The sequence below is a fragment of the Neolamprologus brichardi genome, chromosome 7 (genome assembly GCF_056152115.1).
Source record: "Neolamprologus brichardi isolate AB-2024 chromosome 7, ASM5615211v1, whole genome shotgun sequence".
NCBI lineage: Eukaryota > Metazoa > Chordata > Actinopteri > Cichliformes > Cichlidae > Neolamprologus > Neolamprologus brichardi.
In genome coordinates this window covers 11192353-11210151 of record NC_142110.1, presented here as the reverse complement: position 1 = coordinate 11210151, position 17799 = coordinate 11192353, and the positions used below count along the sequence as shown (strand labels likewise).

The following is a 17799-nucleotide window of genomic DNA, read 5'->3' as shown; positions in this document are numbered from 1 at the left end:
AGCTCAAATAACCACTCATCACAACCAAGGTATGCAGAAAACGTGTCCTGCTTTTTTTTTCTCAAAGGCACAACATGTCAAACCTTAAAACAGCAGAAGACTGCAACGGGTGTCACTTCCTGTCAGATCGAAACAGGAAACTGTGGCTACAGTTGACACAGGCGGATCAAAATTAGACAACAGAAGACTATAAAAACATTACCTGGTCTGACAAGTCGTAATTTAATTCATGCATGTGAATTAAATCCTGCCTTGTATCAACAGTTCAGGCTGCTGTAGGTGGTGAGATGTTATGGGAGTTCTTTTCTTAGCACACTTTGGGCCCCTTTTTATCATCTAAGCATTGTTTAAATGCCACAGCCTACCTGAGTATTGTTGCTAATAATGTCCATCCTTTATGACCACACTGTACCAATCTTCTGCTTATTTCAATCAGAATAGAATATCATGTTACAAATCTCAAATAATCTCAAACTAGCTTTTTGTACATGACAATGAGTTCACTGTACTCAAATCAAATTCAAATTTTATTTGTCACATACACAGTCATACACAGTACGATATGCAGTGAAACGCTTAGACAACTGCTCGTGACCTAAAATAAAAGACTACAAATAGGATAGGAAATAAATAGGGTACTGTCGTTGCTACTGTCACCAAATTTCAGTCCAACAGAGCACCTTTGGGGTATTCGCATTATAGATATACAGCTGACAAATCTGCAGAAACTTTGGGCCAAAACCTCTGATTTGGGCATTAGGTACATGTCTATACATACATCTATACTATACATCCTAATTCTTGTAAAAGTAAAAATCGAGACTAGCAGGCCAGTTTCTGTGATTTTCTTATTCTTGAGGATAGACTGATATTTCTGGGTTATGGCAGATTATTTCATAGCTCATATAGACAGAAGCTGTACTATTGTAGTGCATATAGGCCACTGTTATACTAAATGAAATAACTTCACACAGTAAAAATAGCATTGTCAGTCATACACAAATTCTTTCCATCACCCTTAGAGTCCTTAAAGGCTGCTGACTCCATCCACAACACCCTTCAACCCCCTGTCTTGCTGACAGTGTTTGACGCTAGTTCAAGGACAAGTATCAGTATGTGTGACAATATTTGCTGTTTTTAACCGGAGAGGAATTCATTCCATAGAAGAATAAAGGCTAAGTATATCCTTGCTCTAAATATCTCAGGTGGCACTGCAAGTTTATGGCATTCCTTAGTGGAGACAGAAGAAATACAGCTCCATTACTGTGTACAAGGACAATGCCAAGCAATGTAAATCTGCTGCACTCACAAATGAAATACAGTATTATCACCATATGATAATATGCCTAAAATCTAAATCCAACCAATCCAGTTGTCCATGGAGTATATCTTATTGTAATGGTCAAGCTCTGAACTTCATTGCGTATTAGTCTCCACCAGTAATTTATGAATTCATTTATTTTTAGGTTTGTAATTTTTAGTTTTTGACTATCCCATTTTATTTTTGACTCATTTTAGTTTTATTTTATAAATGTTATGTTAAATTTTGGTTAATTTTTTTTCACTTTCAATTAAAGTTCTTTCATTAAATCTTCCTCCATCCATCCTGCAGCGTCAGCGCATGAAGGAATTTGTTCACTGGGCCCCACCAGCAGCATCAAACATCTTCTTCCTGCCCTGCATACCAGACATGGCCTCCACATTTTTACGCCAGTCACCCACCTCCATCGTCAGCTCCTAAAGTAAAGACGCATTCAGACCATCAGATTCTGCAGTTTTATTCGGCTGCTTATTTGAATATAACTAGATACCAATTATGTGTGTTGCTAGAGCAAACCTTCTCTTGTTTGATGTCTTCTTTCTTTACAGACTTGAGATTGGCCCTCAGATCCATGGAGCCCTTAGTTTTCGATCCAAACAGAGCTTTCAACATCTCATCTGCTGACACTCTCACCTTCCTGAGAGCTGGTTTCTTAAACTTTCCTCCAAGGTCCTGTACCTTTAGCTTCAACTCGTTGATCTAGCAATAGAGGGAAAAGCTTTATTGGTGGCTTATTGTTAAAGGGGGGGAAAAAGTGTGTCAATATATTTTCGTTTAACTAGGTGTGTTATGATGTTTGCTGAGCTCATACATCTCTGTAGTTCTTGTGAACCTTTGCTTCACAGTCATAGCGATCCTCGTCCACCACATGAATCTTTTCATGAATCTCCTTACAGACTTTCTACACAGAAAAAAATAAGTTTCAATTCATGACACTTGATTAGCTTTAAAAACACTGTCAAGCCCATATGCTTACTCAGAGTATCATAAGCTCACACCTGCAGATCATCAATGTTTAACCCACTGAGCTGCAGCGGTGGAAGCTTCTCCCTCAGGTATCGAACCTTCTGTTCCTCATTTGCAGTTTTCTCTGCCTCCAAGTCTTCCGTTGCACGAGTCAGCAGAAGGATCTCGAAAAAGTCAAATGAGAACTTTTCTCATAATGACATTCTATTTATTATATATTCAGAAGTTATTATGGCTCGTGCATTTTGGCCATCATTATAAATTATTTACCTTTAGTGATAGCTTGCGTGACGCAGAAATCTTGCATTTAGGCTGGAAACAATACAAATATTGCATATTATTGATGACTTGACATGCCACATTGCTCAATTAAGTGCCTAACTCCTTTAAAACAGCAGCAGGATGGAAAATTTTCTATCTGCAGTTATCAATATGAGTCTAAAATAGGTATCTTTAACAAACACAAGAGCGTATCTGGTATTCTGACCTCAGTTATAAGCTCATCAACCATTTAAACGATTACCTTTTTTTTTTCTATAATGAGAAACTAAATGTCAGATCATATCAAATAAAACTGACATAAATATATCACAATGACACTGAAATTATTTCTTTTTTCTGCTGCATGAAAGTATACAGTCTGCAAATATAAAAACACATTCTTGACAGGTTAGAAATATAAGACTTAATTTAATAATCATATGATAATATAAAAAATATAAATACCTTCGCCTCTCCCTTGGGGGCAGTGGATGATGTATACTGAGGAGAAAGGGATGCACAAGAAATTCAAACTATGTTAAACACAAATCTGTATAATTGTTAGCTAAGAAAGCATATGGTCATGCAGGCTGCAACTTACACCGCTGTGAGTGCCCAATTTGTTGTTCAGCAAAATCAAAGATGCACAAACCAAAAAAAGGCATGAGATTATTATTCTCATATGAAAGAGTATCCGACTTCATAGGCCATTTAAATAAGAATAAAAAAGTGACAACTTACTCGCCAGACATTGTTTTTCCTTTACACAATTTGGATGCTATTAAAGAAAGAAAAAAAGAAAGAAAGAAAGAAAGAAAGAAAGAAAGAAAGAAAGAAAGAAAGAAAGAAACTATGACGCCTAATTGAAGTTTTCACTTCTCACGTCAGGAACGAGTCACTTTACAAGCGAGAAACAGCAGCGCCTGCATTTTATAAGTCAGACCCGTAGATCGAAGATCGTCTATTGTGACGAATAAATCTCCCCTTTTCTTCTTTTTGTTTTAGAACTTAGAGGTTTCTCACCAAGATACAAATTCAGCACTTTATTTTTGGCCACCTAGCTAAAAACAAAACAAACAAAAAAAACTGTTAAGATAAGACTCTACATAAAAATAAAATAATAAAAGAAATAAATATTCGTGGTCCTCAGAAAAAAACGACACAGTGAGATTTCTTTGTTTTTTCTAACAGCTGATCTCGTGACGCCTCCCGGGCCCTCAGTGAGAAATTATACTGTCACTGCAAAAATTAAAACCTTTCGCTTTTGGATATGAGCCAGACTGATGTTTATAATGCTCTCTGTTTTGTTTCTCTTTTATATTTTTTGGCAAAGGGAGGAAGACTGAGTGAGGAGCGTTTTCACCGTGAAATGCGTGACTTTCTGTGGTCGTTGGTAGCTTTCATCTTCATGTTTGTGGTACAGTGATAGCATCTCCAGAGAGGTTTACAGTGCGTCGGTATTATAATGTTATTTATTAAAGGCAAAAGGTTCCTGGCCTACCAATAAACCAAAAGGATTTCCACCTACTAAAGCATACTATTAGGTCTCTGGAATAAGAACCAGAATCTGATCTGAATGAAAAATACAATATTCTTCATTGTGTGAATTCTGCACAACTATGAAACTGTATTCTTCAGGGTAAGATGTATGCATAGTTTAAATGCCCTTTATTCTTGTGCACACTAAAAACTTGGTGCCCCTTCTCCAACTATTTCAGCTATCCACACAATGTGTTAAACCCGCTCAGACATTAACACATGGTCAGATTAACCTGTTAGTGGCCCATGGGTGCAGAGAACAGAGTTCCCAGTACATAACTATTTTTTGTTTTGTTTTGCTTTTTTGTATTGCTCAATAATAAGGTTTTATGTTAAGTGGTTAAAGTTTTTTTTTTTTATTAAGTGATCAACTGTCAAGATCACTGTCACCAAACGTTTTGGACATCAACACATCATGATTCAATAAGTAAATGTGATGCAATTGAAATATGTAAAATCAAAGGTTTATTTATTCAAATAAATGTAATTGAACCTGATTCAATTAAATTCAATGTTTTACATTGTGCTCATGTAACAAAATTACAGTGAAATGTTATATGTAATCAGGTTACTTATATAAAGTCAGAATTTATGGGGAAAATATCTTTTGAATGTAAGATAAAATGAGAAGTTGATGAGATTTTATCAACAAAAAGGTGTCAAAGTTCATAAAGTTCTACAAAAGATTTCTGGCCACTATTCAACCCAAAAGTCAAAATATGAAAGAGGTGTGACCACAACATATTAAATTCCTTACTATATTTATATATATGTACTTAATCCTTACTAGATATGGTATCTGAGTCTAGACAGATAGAGATAAAACAGCAAGGCAGTAATTCATATAGAAAAGAAAAGAATAGAATAGAATAGCCCTTTACAACAAAGTTGTGTGTGCTCAACGCCAACTGTGCCAGCTCTGCAGGAATAGAATATAAACAAATCGCAACCCAAACTGCATATTTGTGTTGCAGTTGGTTAGACATAATTTCATAAGCAGTATGTCCAGACTATATAAATTAATTATGATTTAAAATGATAACTGTGAAACTGTGCTCTTCCATTATACATGACTTATAATAAATGTTGAGAGGTTCCACTAAAAAACACAAGTACCCACTTTGTTGTGTTGGAGAAATAATAAGGGCACTATCAAACCCTGCAGGACTTTTCTTCTTTGAGCCATGAATGTTAGAAGGAGCCATGAACCTAGTGAACCATAGCTCCTGTCTTCTGGTGACCTTGTTTTAGTTTTCCCTACTTTGTTAAGTTATTTTGTTGTCCTTTTCAGATTGTTTCATGTATTGTGATTAAAATCTATTAGTGTAAGGGAGATTTCATTTTAAACCTTGGTCCACAAATATAGGTAGTCATACATGTGTAACTAAATCTCTTTTTATGTGACAGGTGTTTGTCTTCATACATATCATACATACTAAAAATACCATTTGACTCCCCTCAGTAGACAAAGGTGACAAGCTGTGACAAGCTGTGTTTGATATAGACTAATCCACCTGGCACAAGAGTTACGTGTACTACAAAAGAACACTGTGTAATGTTTTCCTGGTGTCCTTTCTTGCTTTGTTTTGCAGAACATTTTTACAGTTCTTACACATAACATATTACATATACATATATAAAAGGCTCTCAGGTTGAGATGTAATGGTAAATATTTTTAAAAATGAAACAAACAATGTATAATTTTAATTTAGAAAAACAAAACAAAAAACGGGCACAACTTCCCTGAAATTCACGGGGGCTGTAGTTTTAAAACATATAACATTCAAGCTTGAGCAAATGGAGAACATGCTGAGGGTTTATTTTCAGTCAATATTTCTAAGTACTCAAAGCACCTGCAACAGTGCAACAGTGTCTTGTTGAGATGTTTGGAGGACTACGGTTCAGGCAGTAGGCTACTCTACTTCTAGTTTAGGTCTTTTGTTGGGTTTTCTTTTATTAGGAAAGCCTCCTCCTATTATAGGTTTCATGTTGTCATTTCTGCAAAGATATATATTTTTTCCGGATAAAGTATTCAACATGCGCAAAAAAATAAAATAAAAAATACAACAGCAGGATTGTTAAAAAAAAATCTATCACGTAACCTCTTTTACAGTACCCATGCACGCAAAACATTTTGGCATTTATTTTAATAATACTGGGAGTGTTTGCTTCCTCGTGCTACGGTCACATGGAGGGTAAACGAAGTTGTCAAAGTTGCGCATGTTCAAACCAAATCTCTAAGATGCCTTTAAGGGATACACTTAACGGGGGAGCTGCTATTGAAATAGAGAAAATTAAGCGAAATTGAACTACTGAAAAGCTAAACTTAATACTTTGACTGCATATAAGCACATTTTAATCATCCTAGTGGAAGTAGATATTATATTATTTCTTATATTATTATTTTTATTTGAAGCAGGGGCGCGTCGACGTAACGTTCGCATGTTAAAGTACATCTTCACGAGGTACACACAAACGCAGCACGCAACAACCCCAAGTGAGAATTCATTCATCATGGGCTTCATGCTGTCAAGCTAGCCGTTGTATTTACGCGGGACGTGTGTAATAAATAGTAAGTGAACAGTAATGCCATTTGTAGAGCATCGCCAGTATCTGTAAAGCCGCATATCTGCGGCTGGATGATTTCTAAGTTGAGCGACACTTTCTTGCGTGGTGTAATGGGAACTCACGTCTCGTGTTATGGGAGAGACACGGAGGTCAGACGAACGGTGGACTGTCAACAATAATGTCCGAGTAAAACGAGACTGCTGCTGCTTGGCCAGCTGTATGTTAATCTTCTAGCACTGGTAAGGATGCTACAGTCTGCACTGAAGACAACATGCTTATTTTGTAGCTGCATAGGTGGAGGCTTTGCCGTGTGACTGTAAAAACATGGCCGATCAGGTAACTAGAGCTAAAGAGATTCTGACTGCAATGCAGTTAACCTAAGTGGCTTTTCGTGTTAGCCTCGTGTTGCTAACTTAATCTAGCACACTGATAGTTTGTTTTTTGTTTTGTTTTGATAAAGGGCAATCCAGTAGATAACCTCAAACCGAGTGGATCGTCCTTTTTGAAAAACAAGAAATACAAATTCTAGTTTAGCTTTTAGCTAATTAGCTAGTGAGCTTGTAAACAGAGGAAGGGGCTCTGCACGTTATCACCAAAACATGTTTACCGACGCCTCGATGTTTCCTGTTGCTAAGGGCAGTGTTGAGAGATTTAATTATATACGTTGACAGATCAGCGTAAAATTGAATCATGCCTGGGAAACTGAAGGCCAAAATTGTGGCAGGGCGCCACTTGCCTGTGATGGACAGAGCCAGTGACCTTACTGATGCTTTCGTAGAGGTAAGAGAAGAATTTATGTACTTAATTTGTTTATAGCAGTGTAGCTGTACATGAACTGTTTGTCCCAATGCTGATAGTCACTTCCCCTCTAAAATGAGCCAAGAAAAGCAATTAGGCATTTAAAAAAGGTGTCTGATTACATTCCAGGTCAAGTTTGGAAACACAACCTTCAAAACAGATGTCTGTCCCAAATCCCTCAATCCACAATGGAACTCGGAGTGGTTCAAATTTGAGGTAAAATGCCTCTCTTTGAACATGAGGGACCGATGTTATTACTACATTAAATTGCAATCAGATTCTGTAGATTTCTAAACTCTCCTCCTCGCTTTTGCCTCTTGTTCCTCTTCATGCCTTGCTGTCTGTAGGTCGATGATGAGGACTTGCAGGATGAGCCATTGCAGATCACAGTATTGGACCACGACACTTACAGTGCTAATGATGCCATAGGGAAAGTTTACATTGACATTGATCCACTGCTTTACAGTGAGGCTGCTTCTGTCATCTCTGGCTGGTTTCCCATCTATGATACCATCCATGGTATAAGAATCAGCTAATCCATCCACAATGATCACTAATTTTATTTTGTTTTCTTCATGGCCTCATCTATATTTCTATTGTTTGTCATCAGGAATTCGAGGGGAAATAAACGTCATTGTTAAAGTGGAGCTCTTCAACGATTTGAACCGTTTCAGACAGTCTTCATGCGGGGTCAAGTTTTTCTGCAGTAAGTTTGGGTGGATTTTTGATTCTAAATGCGTCATAAGACACAATTTTCAGATTTATGTGAGGGAGAGCAGTTAATTAGATGGCATTGTAATCAAGTTTTTTGTGTCATAATGATCTTGCCAACAAAAAAAGGGGTTATTCCTTGATCAGCAAAATTGTAAGCTGTGTCAGTGCCATCAGCACATCTGTAAACAAGGAAATACCACTTAAAATGTGCAATAAAGATGGAATATCAGCTATAACAAACCTTTCTCGTGAAATCTAAGTTCCTTCCTCTCTGTTTCTGTATGGCAGCCACATGTATTCCACAATGCTACAGGGCAACTTTGGTGCACGGCTTTGTTGAGGAACTCGTGGTAAATGAAGATCCAGAGTACCAGTGGATTGACCGTATCAGAACTCCCAGGGCCTCCAATGAAGCACGACAGAGGCTCATCTCTCTCATGTCTGGTAAGGAAATTCAGGTGTGGAGGAATGAGTGCCCCAATTTTCCCTGTTTTGTTAACATGGTCGTGTGTTACCCCCCCGTCCAGGAGAACTACAGAGAAAAATAGGGCTTAAAGTGCTGGAGATGGGTGGGAATGCAGTAGTGGGCTACTTGCAGTGTTTCGACCTGGAAGGAGAGTCGGGCCTGGTGGTCCGGGCCATAGGTACCGCCTGCACGCTGGACAAACTCAGCTCTGGAAGTGCCCCTAACACCAACACACACATGCACCCAAACACAGCTCCTGCTTCCAATGCCTGCAATTCCCCCTCTAAAGATGGAAAGGAGTGAGTATGAACCAACAACACGAGCATGCACACTACTACCTCTTTTATGTGCAAGACTGTGAGTTTTGGGAAAGACGATTGTGTGTGCACGAGAGGGAGAGTGTGTGGATTAAAGCGTGTACTGTATAAAAGTTTATGTGCACACTCCTGTGTGTGTCTCAGTATCTCTTGATTCCCCTTTGCACTTGGTGTGTCCATTGTATCACGTGTAGTGCATCATAAAACTAACAGCACACGACATAACCTGAGACACACACATGTACAGTACACACACAGCCATCCTCAACCCCCTCCTCCTCCCTTGTCTGTGTCTGCTCTTTTAGACTCCTCTTGCATGGCTTTCTGCTCTGCCTCTGCATGTTCTAGTGCTGCATCTTTTTAGTGAGTATCTAGTACACATGTTCTGCTGTGCCTCTAACTATGTGGTTACTCACTTTTTTCTGCTTTTCCCATCATAAGTGATTTGTTTTGTGGTTTACATCCAGTTCCTGTAACCTTAACGACTTGGTGTGCTTGTGTGCCTCTTATTCTCTTCAAACTGTACATCTGTGTGTCGGCGTGTGAGATTTTGTGTAACAGGGATGTAAACATCTGCTGGTGGTGAGATGAAATGTGTGAATTTAATTGAAAAACTTTTTTTTTTTCGGTGAGGAGAACAGTCATGAATGTCCACTAAAAATAGGACGAAGTGATGAATCGAAGGAGAGAGAGCGAGCGTAATTATTATACCGGAGTTAATTTTCTTCTTTCTGTTATGATTGTCTTTCTTCATCTTTCCTTTAAGACTTGCCTGCATTTTGGTTTTTCTTGCAATTAAGAAAGTGTTGTAAAAAACCCAATTTCTTCTATGTTATCAGAATCTATCTGTGATTACACACATTCTTGATTGTTTTTAAACTGGTTATTCAATGAGCTAAAGCTGCCATGATTCAGGATTCTTGTCGTTTGCTGTTCAGCAGTAGTGAGTATAAAGAGAAATTCCACTAAATTAAATCCATTTAGTAATTTTGGGTTCGACCTCAAGGTCAGAGGTCAAGTCATGTGAATTCAATAACTTGATAAGGTTATAATAACAGATTTTTAATTTCCCCACAGTCTAGGGCTGTGCGATATGACCAAAATCTCATATCCCGATATTAAGACATCTATCGTCCGATAACGATATAAATCACAAAAATGTAACATTTTCTGTAAATTCTGTGAATCTCGGGCAGTTCGTCTTGCGTGAAGTGTTTCCAGCTGGGCGCCGTACCTGGAGTCAAGTGTTTTAACTGATGTATGAAACTATACATTTTTAGACATAAGTTGTAACGGCCGCTGTTTTCTTTGTGAGTATTTATTACACGGCGTGCTGCGGGGAAAAGCCTGTTCTAACGTTTGAGTTAAAGGTTTATTTTTTAGCACCTGACGGCTCTTTTTTGCTTCTCATCCGTAAACACTCTGCATCTTTATTGTGAAAGGTTTATGTGGAACAAGCAGACACGCGGTGGTTTTACCGTCGTTGTTGCTAACCACAACGCATAAAAACAAACGCTTGTCTGTCTGTAGTGTGGTTATATTAAATGTAAGAGAAAGAGAGAACTTTAAGAAATTAATATAGCCACTACAGTGACCATCAAAATAATGAAAAAATATCGCCGTAAACAGTTTATTTTGCGACACCACGAAACAAACAATAGCATAAAATGAAACGATAGACGTTTTTATATCGTCATCTGATCAGTGTTGGGAAGGTTACTTTTAAAATGTATTCCATTACAGATTACAGAATACATGCCCCAAAATGTATTCTGTAACGTATTCCGTTACGTTACTCAATGAGAGTAACGTATTCTGAATACTTTGGATTACTTAATATATTATCATGCTGTTTACAACTACGTGAATGTACTATTGCTGTGATTTATTACTGTTACTGAAGGTCCGCGGCTCCGAACCGTAGTAAAGGGACCTCTGGCTAATACGGTGGGTTCTGTGTCGGGCTCATAGCCGAAAAATAGCTTTACTTTGTTGTCTGGGTCAACTTTGCTAGCAAGAGACAGAGAGAGGCGTTGAAAGGCTGCTGCAACGGAACTTATTGTTTTTGGAGGAAAACACGAACACGGTGTACAGTCGAGTCTTAATAGCTTACTTACAACTGGGCTCGTCAGGCACTCTACTTGGCTGCAGTGGTTATTATTATATTTACATGCTTCCAGCTCCCGTTTTTGCTCGATGACAGCTGGTACTTTTCCTTTTTCTCCCTCCCTCGCTCACAGACACATAACGGGTATGTGAGTCCATTCTCCCTGCAGCACGGACTACACTGCCTATGATGCTACATTCTTTAGAGCTATACCTGTAGCATTCTGCCTATTAGCTTAGCACAACAACAACAAAAAGGCGCTCTCTCACCCAGGAAACACGCAGAGAGCGAGCGTCACCCTGTAACCATGGCAACCGTAACGCTGCCGCCTGGAACAACAGAACATAGCTGTCAAACAAAACCCAAACAGTCCTGACCCGCGACAACATGAAACAGGGAAGTACCGCCGTGTAATCCATTTATTTCAACAAAGTAACTGTATTCTAAATACCACCTTTTTAAACGGTAACTGTAACGGAATACAGTTACTCATATTTTGTATTTTAAATACGTAACGGCGGTACATGTATTCCGTTACTCCCCAACACTGCATCTGATATATATCGTTATATCGAACAGCCCTAGGTGTGTCCACTAGGAGGTTGAGGGGTAGCGCTGGCAGTTGCCAGTCATTTACAATCTCAATTCCTTCCCTTCAATAAATGCACTTTCAGTTACTACAAAAAATACAGTCACTTTTTTATTTAATTGTCTGTCTATCTTTGTTTAGGCCTCCTTTACTTACTTTTCAGTAAAAACAAACAAACAAAAAAAGACATAATGAGAACAAAATGATGCCAAAGTGGAAAACAAGGTCATCAGATTGCTTTTTTTTTGGACCAACAGTTCAAGATGTAGCGGTTGGATATTTTACACTACTATAAAATAAAGGACCTTTCTTAATCAGTTTGCTTAAAATTGATATCCACAGTTACTCCATGTATTAAAATGATTGCCGATTATTTTTCTTTTACTTCCTTTTTTAATTCTTCAGCCATAATGGAGAATTTTAAGGTTTCCCAGGGAGCAATATAAAAAGAAATTCTTTCCAGGCTAGCTTATTTTTGGATACTTATGCTGTAGGACTTTCGTTACCTTTTTTTCCCCTCGTGTTTACATCCCTGCTCTGTATATGTGCGAGACTGAGATTTCAAACTGAGAGCTGCGTGTTGTTTTCGTGCTTCTTTCACATGACTTTAAATTGAATAACAGTGCAAAAAGTGGGAGTTTAAAAAAAAACAAAACCCAACAACCTCTTTTTGCTGTTCTTTTCCTTTTTTGTCTCCCTTTTTCACTCTACTGCAATGTTGTGTTGTGTTGGTTCTTGTGTGCACCTCTTTCTTCCTTTCTGCCAACATTTGGATTTGGACGTTTCTCACCGCTCGTGTCCATATCGGCCCTTCGTCTTCCTCTCTCTCTTTTTCTTTGTCTTTCTCTCTCTCTCTCACTCTCATTCTTTCTGCTGATTGGCCCAGGTCTCCCCTTGCCCACGGATGCCGCTCCACCCACAACAGCCCAGTGCATTCGGTCTGCAGCTCCCAGAGACTGTCCCAGAACTTCTCAGTCTCTGTTCCCACACTCATCTTCACTGGTACGCAGAGGCAGGAAAGGAAATAGGTGCAGGAGAAAGGCAGGAAATCAGAAATGTAGTGTAGCAATAAATCTATAAGATAGAGGCATCAAGGCAAAGAAGGTAGACAGACCCTTATGTCCTTAAAAATGATTTTAGTCTGGAATCCCTCCACTTCTCATTTTCTAATTACTGCGGGGTGGGCACTCGGGTTTGCAGTTGCATCAGCATTTCTGAGGAAGGGCCTGTAATCACCCTACAGTCACCTGACCTTTGCTTCACTCTACTGGGACACATGCTTCAGCTCGTCATCCTCTGTTAATCTGATCTTTTTTTGTCTGTTTTGCCATATTGCTTTCTTTAGTTTCATTTATGTGTGTGCGCGTGTGCTGTTCTTCGTCCTTACTTTTTGCTTTTCACGCTTGCTTTTGTTTTTTTGTTTTCCAGCCATGCGTAGCACCTGACAACACACCTCACCCAAAGCAAACAAGTGTCACATTAAAAAGTCACCCTCCCACTTAACAACCTCGGTTCACTCTCACCCACATATGCGCACACATACAAACGCTCAGAGGGGTGCAGTGGTGACTGACGTGTGTGTGTGTGTGTCATGTTCTCCTGGCAGGCCGGTATTTGTTGAGGATCTGCCCTCGTCCTCCGGCCCGCCAACCCCTTTCAGAGCCCTTCCCACCTCCTCCTCTCCTCCCCCCTTCTCTCCCTCCAAGCCATGCAGCCGCCAGTCCTCATCATCAGACACAGACCTCAGTTTGACGCCCAAGACGGGTAAGAATACTTGGCCCCGTCCCTCTTTCCCATTCTCATCCCTCCCTTCTCCTACACTTCATATTGGTGCTGCTGTGTGGTTTTGTTTTTCAAATTCCGTTTTTTTCAGTTCATTTTTTAAGAATATTTTAACATTATTTTCTGTTGTAAGTTTTATTATAAATATTTATTAAGCCTTGCCTCGTCTCCCACTTGTCCTCAGTGGCCTGGTGTGTCTTCTTGTTTCACACTTTGAAAAACAAAACAAAACAAAAAAAACATTTTTAATATTTGTTATATGAAACATGTGCTTCATAGCCTGAAGGCACACCAGATCTCTGTATTTGTTCCGTCCCCTTGTTGTTGTAGCTTTAGAAGCACTGTGTCTCATGGGGGCTGTTGTTGATTGAAGGTCACTTCTCCATTAGTAGTCATTATGGTTAATCATTGAGGAAGAGATAATTTTGGTAGAACTCTGCCCTAAGGACAACTTAAGCACATTTTAACGCAGGCCACTAATAAATGCCACAAAAACTGAGGAACTTTTCACCACAGCTGCCCTCCCGAGCCCTCAGGATTGGACCTACATTTTCCCCTAATCCACATTCCTCCTTTCTTTCCACTTCATTATCTTTCTTGCTCATGTTTCCTCTTCTGTGCCTCCTTTCTTTTCCTCTTAAGCCATTTTCACATGTAGATTGCAGGACTTGCCCCAAGGTAGGCTGCACGTTCAAAGACAAATGTCCAGTGCATTTAGATTGTTTCAGTCACTTAAACCAAACAAAGTACAGTGAATACGGAAAGTATTCACTGCTCTTAACTTATTCCACATTTTGTAATGTTACAGCCTTTTTCTAAAATGGTTTCAGTTCATTTTTCACCTCAAAGTTCTACCCCATGATCACAAAGTAAAGAAAGTTTGCTTGAAATTCTTGGAAATTTATTAAAAATAAAAAACAAAAATATAACATGTAGATAACATTTCCACTGATCATCTGTCAGATGTTTCAGTTGATTGCATGTGATTTGGAAAGGCACACACCTGGTCCCGTGTGAGGTTCCATAGTTGACAGTGCATGTCAGAGCACAAAGCAAGTGAAGTCCAAGGAATTGTCTGTTGACCTCCAAAACAGGATTGTATTGAGACAGAGGTGATTGGTATAGAAAATTACTACAGCATTGAAGTTTCTGGTGAGCACACTGGCCTTCATCATTCATTAATGGATGAAGTTGGGAGCCAGCAGGACCCTTCCTAGAGCCGGCCGCCTGGCCAGTCTAAGTGATTGGGATGGAACGATCTTAGTCAGGGAGGTGACCATGAACCTGATGGTGACTCTGACAGAGCTCCAGTGTTGCTCTGTGGAGAGAGGAGGCCCTTCTGGAAGGACAACCATTTCTGCAGCAGTCCACCAATCAGGCCTGAATGGCAGTGAACAGACGGAAGGCACGTGAGAGCCAAGAGGTAACCAGCAAATCGGGTATCGCTCGACAGTGAAGCATGGAGGCAGCATTATCAAGCTGTATGATGGGATATTTTTCAGGAGCAGGAGATGAGTCATGGTCAAGAGAAAGATGAAAGCTGCAATGTACAGAAACATTCTTGATGATAAGCTGCTCCAGAGCGCTCTGGACCTCAGACTGGGGTGAAAGTTCATCTAACAATAGGACAGTGACCCTAATCACGCAGTCAAGATAACAAGGTAGTGGCTTTGGGATCAACAGGGAGCTAGATCCCAGACTTAAACCTGATTGAATCTCTGGAGAGATCGGAAACTGGCTATGCACCAAAGCTCCCCGTCCATTCTGATGGAGCTTGAGAGGTTCTGCAAAGAAGAATGATAGAAACTTCCCAAAAATAGGTGTGCCAAGCTTGTGGCATCATACTCAAAGTTTTGCAGAGAAAAATGAATTTAATCAATTTTTGGAATAAGGCTGTAACATGGCAAACTGTTACAGCTGTGAATACTTTTTGGGTGCACTGTATAGCTAAGTCTTTAGGATTTAACACTTTCAATAAGATTTGACTGAGTTGTAGACTTTTAAGCTTTAATTCAAGGTATTTGACAAAGTTATTGCATTAACTTGTTAGGAATAACAGACAATTGTTTACATAGTCCATTACATCCAATTTCAGAGGAATGTTCTTTTATTATTCCATGATAATAAAAAGCAGATAATTTAAAAGATGATTTAAAAGCAGATAAAAAAAAATCTAGGGCTGATTCCAAGTTTAGAGCTTGCATTTAGTAGCTGACCTCAATATGAGATCAAGAGATGTATAAATACAAGTTAAAGTGCTCATCATTTGGCTGAAAGACCAAAAGAAAACAAAGAGCATCAGCTTTAAGGATCAACATTCTGGTGTATTCTTAAAAAGAAGAAATGAACTAGCCAGTTCAGCAACATCGAAAGGCTTGAAAAACCACAGAAGACAAGTAAAGTCCACTATAACAGAATTATTTCCATGTTTAGGAAAAACAGCTTCACATCTAACCGAGTGAAGAGCACTTTTGGTAAAGTTGGAACAATCAACGAGATGCCTAAACTGAGGTTTCCGCAGGTCGTGACAGGAAGGCCAGATAAGACCGCCAGGAAACATCTAGAAGCGCCTTCACAGTTCTAGAAATATCTTTGGACAGATTGAAACCAAGATCAACTTGTACCATAATGATGGGAAGATAAAATTATGGAGAGCAAGAGAAATGACTCATGATCAGGAGCATTGATTGTCTGGAGTTCATGTGTGAAAATGGCTTTTGCTTCCCATCATTCTTCAGCATTTTTCCTTTTTTATCTCTCCTTACAACCAGTACATGCAGTGCACATTTGATAACTGTCATTAAATTATTTGAATTGAAAGTATCTTTTGGGTTCTGCAACACTGAAAGTCATCAGTCTGTAGTTAGCATGCTAATTTAATTAAAATGTGGACCAGCCATGTAATGTATTGACAGCTGATCTGCTCACCAAGGTCAGTATCAGTGCAATGCCCAGCTTACTTAATACTAGCTACCTACTTTGCATAGTTCATTTCTCTATGCTTGTGTCCACTTTCCTCCTCATCCTACTCTTCTCCATCTTCTCAGTTGTTGTGCTTCTACCTACTCTCTTCATTGCTCTCTGCCTATCCATTCTCAATATATCTGTTTTCTTTATGCACCCTCCATCTGTTTCTCTGCTGTTGGATAGAGGAGCCCCATTCAGTGAGATGCAGACCTGGGATCTTCCTCTGCCCCAGCTCCCCCATCCTTTCCACAGACACTCTGTCCCTTCCTGGTTCTGGCTCAGTGGGCTGTGGTCGTGGCTCTAACCCCAGGGCACCCACCTCAGCCCCACTCTCCTCCATCCAGTCAGACTCTGCCTTGCTGAGAAAGAGCGTGTCCTTCACTGAGGACCTGCTGCTGGCAGCCTCCGGTATAGTAGGCCTGCTGTGTGTCACCGAGTGCCAGAACCTTATAACAGTGAAGTGTCGGCATCTCACTCATTTAATGGGTCAACAGCAGGACTGTTCACACCCAAATTGTCTTGACTGGTTTTGTCAGAAACACTCACTGCTCACAGTCCACAACACTACTGTGAGAGTCCTATTCTGAATACCTTAACTCCCAGCATGTGGTTTGATGTATTTTCTAGTGCACTAAATGATCAGAATAAGTTAGTCTGAGGTTCATGAGGCTGAAGATCATTAGGGTTTTTTTTCGTCCAAGTTCAACTTTGTTTTAACATGAATGCTGCAATGTAATAATCACCTGACAGTTTGTTTGTCTTTGTGTTCGGCTGACTTTTGTGTTTAAAATGACAAAACTGAAGCCAGGCTCTCCTCTGTGATCAGGAATGGGCAGTGGAGGCAGCGCCGGGAAGGAGGCGGGACCTCTGAGGACCCTCCTCAGACAACAGACACAGACAGCTCTTGAGCAGCGGGTACGGTGACAATAGTGTCACTCATCGTCCACGCTTACAAACAATTAATTACTAGCTCACTACTGGTGCAGACACCTGAGACTGAAATGCAATGTCACAGCTGGCGAGCCATTTTGGAGAGTTGAGGGTTTGACATTTGTGTTGGCGTTGCATATCAGCCTCAGATCTCTGTGCAAATGGTGAGTTTTAACACAGGTGCATTCTTTGTGACAAATTCATAACTGACATTGGAGAGGTGTTTAATGGGGATCGGTCTGTGTAAGACCAAGTAATGTTCCATTTTTTGTGTCTCGACCACTTATGCTATTCAGGGAGCGTCTTCCTCTGGGTTATTGTTAAACGCCAGGGTATGTCCCATCAGTGTGACACCTTCTCACTCTCCACCTTTCCCTTGAAACCCTAACCAAGCGGATGGCCACCACCTAGCTTGAGTCAACTCCTAACCTAGCTCTTTTTTTTTTTTTTTATTGCTCTGCACCCTACAAACCC

General features: G+C 39.7%; 2 protein-coding genes across 16 annotated transcripts in view; one reads left to right on the top strand and one right to left on the bottom strand.

The window, feature by feature from the left end:
- Positions 1-649: 649 nt before the first annotated feature.
- tnni1c (troponin I, skeletal, slow c) lies at positions 650-3058 on the bottom strand (the record flags this gene model as incomplete). Its single annotated transcript, XM_035907241.2, has 6 exons — positions 650-1737; positions 1838-2020; positions 2133-2222; positions 2320-2451; positions 2558-2599; positions 3014-3058. Coding segments are annotated over 6 exons (594 nt in total), but the record flags the coding sequence as incomplete, so codon positions are not given.
- Positions 3059-6551: 3493 nt separating this feature from the next.
- c2cd5 (C2 calcium dependent domain containing 5) overlaps positions 6552-17799 on the top strand; it is a 29263-nt gene continuing 18015 nt past the window's right edge. For 5 of the 15 annotated variants that reach the window (XM_035907234.2, XM_035907237.2, XM_035907235.2 and 2 more), the window contains exons 1-10: positions 6553-6894; positions 7327-7435; positions 7583-7669; positions 7801-7972; positions 8064-8159; positions 8456-8611; positions 8695-8932; positions 13253-13410; positions 16579-16803; positions 17222-17310. In XM_035907234.2, the coding sequence (XP_035763127.1) occupies positions 7346-7435; positions 7583-7669; positions 7801-7972; positions 8064-8159; positions 8456-8611; positions 8695-8932; positions 13253-13410; positions 16579-16803; positions 17222-17310 (1311 nt within the window). In that variant the 5' untranslated portion in view covers positions 6553-6894; positions 7327-7345. Of the gene's footprint in view, positions 6895-7326; positions 7436-7582; positions 7670-7800; positions 7973-8063; positions 8160-8455; positions 8612-8694; positions 8933-12532; positions 12649-13252; positions 13411-16578; positions 16804-17221; positions 17311-17621; positions 17658-17799 lie in introns of all 15 variants that reach the window. The other 10 variants (XM_006789407.3, XM_006789405.3, XM_035907238.2 and 7 more) reach the window with 6 other exon arrangements.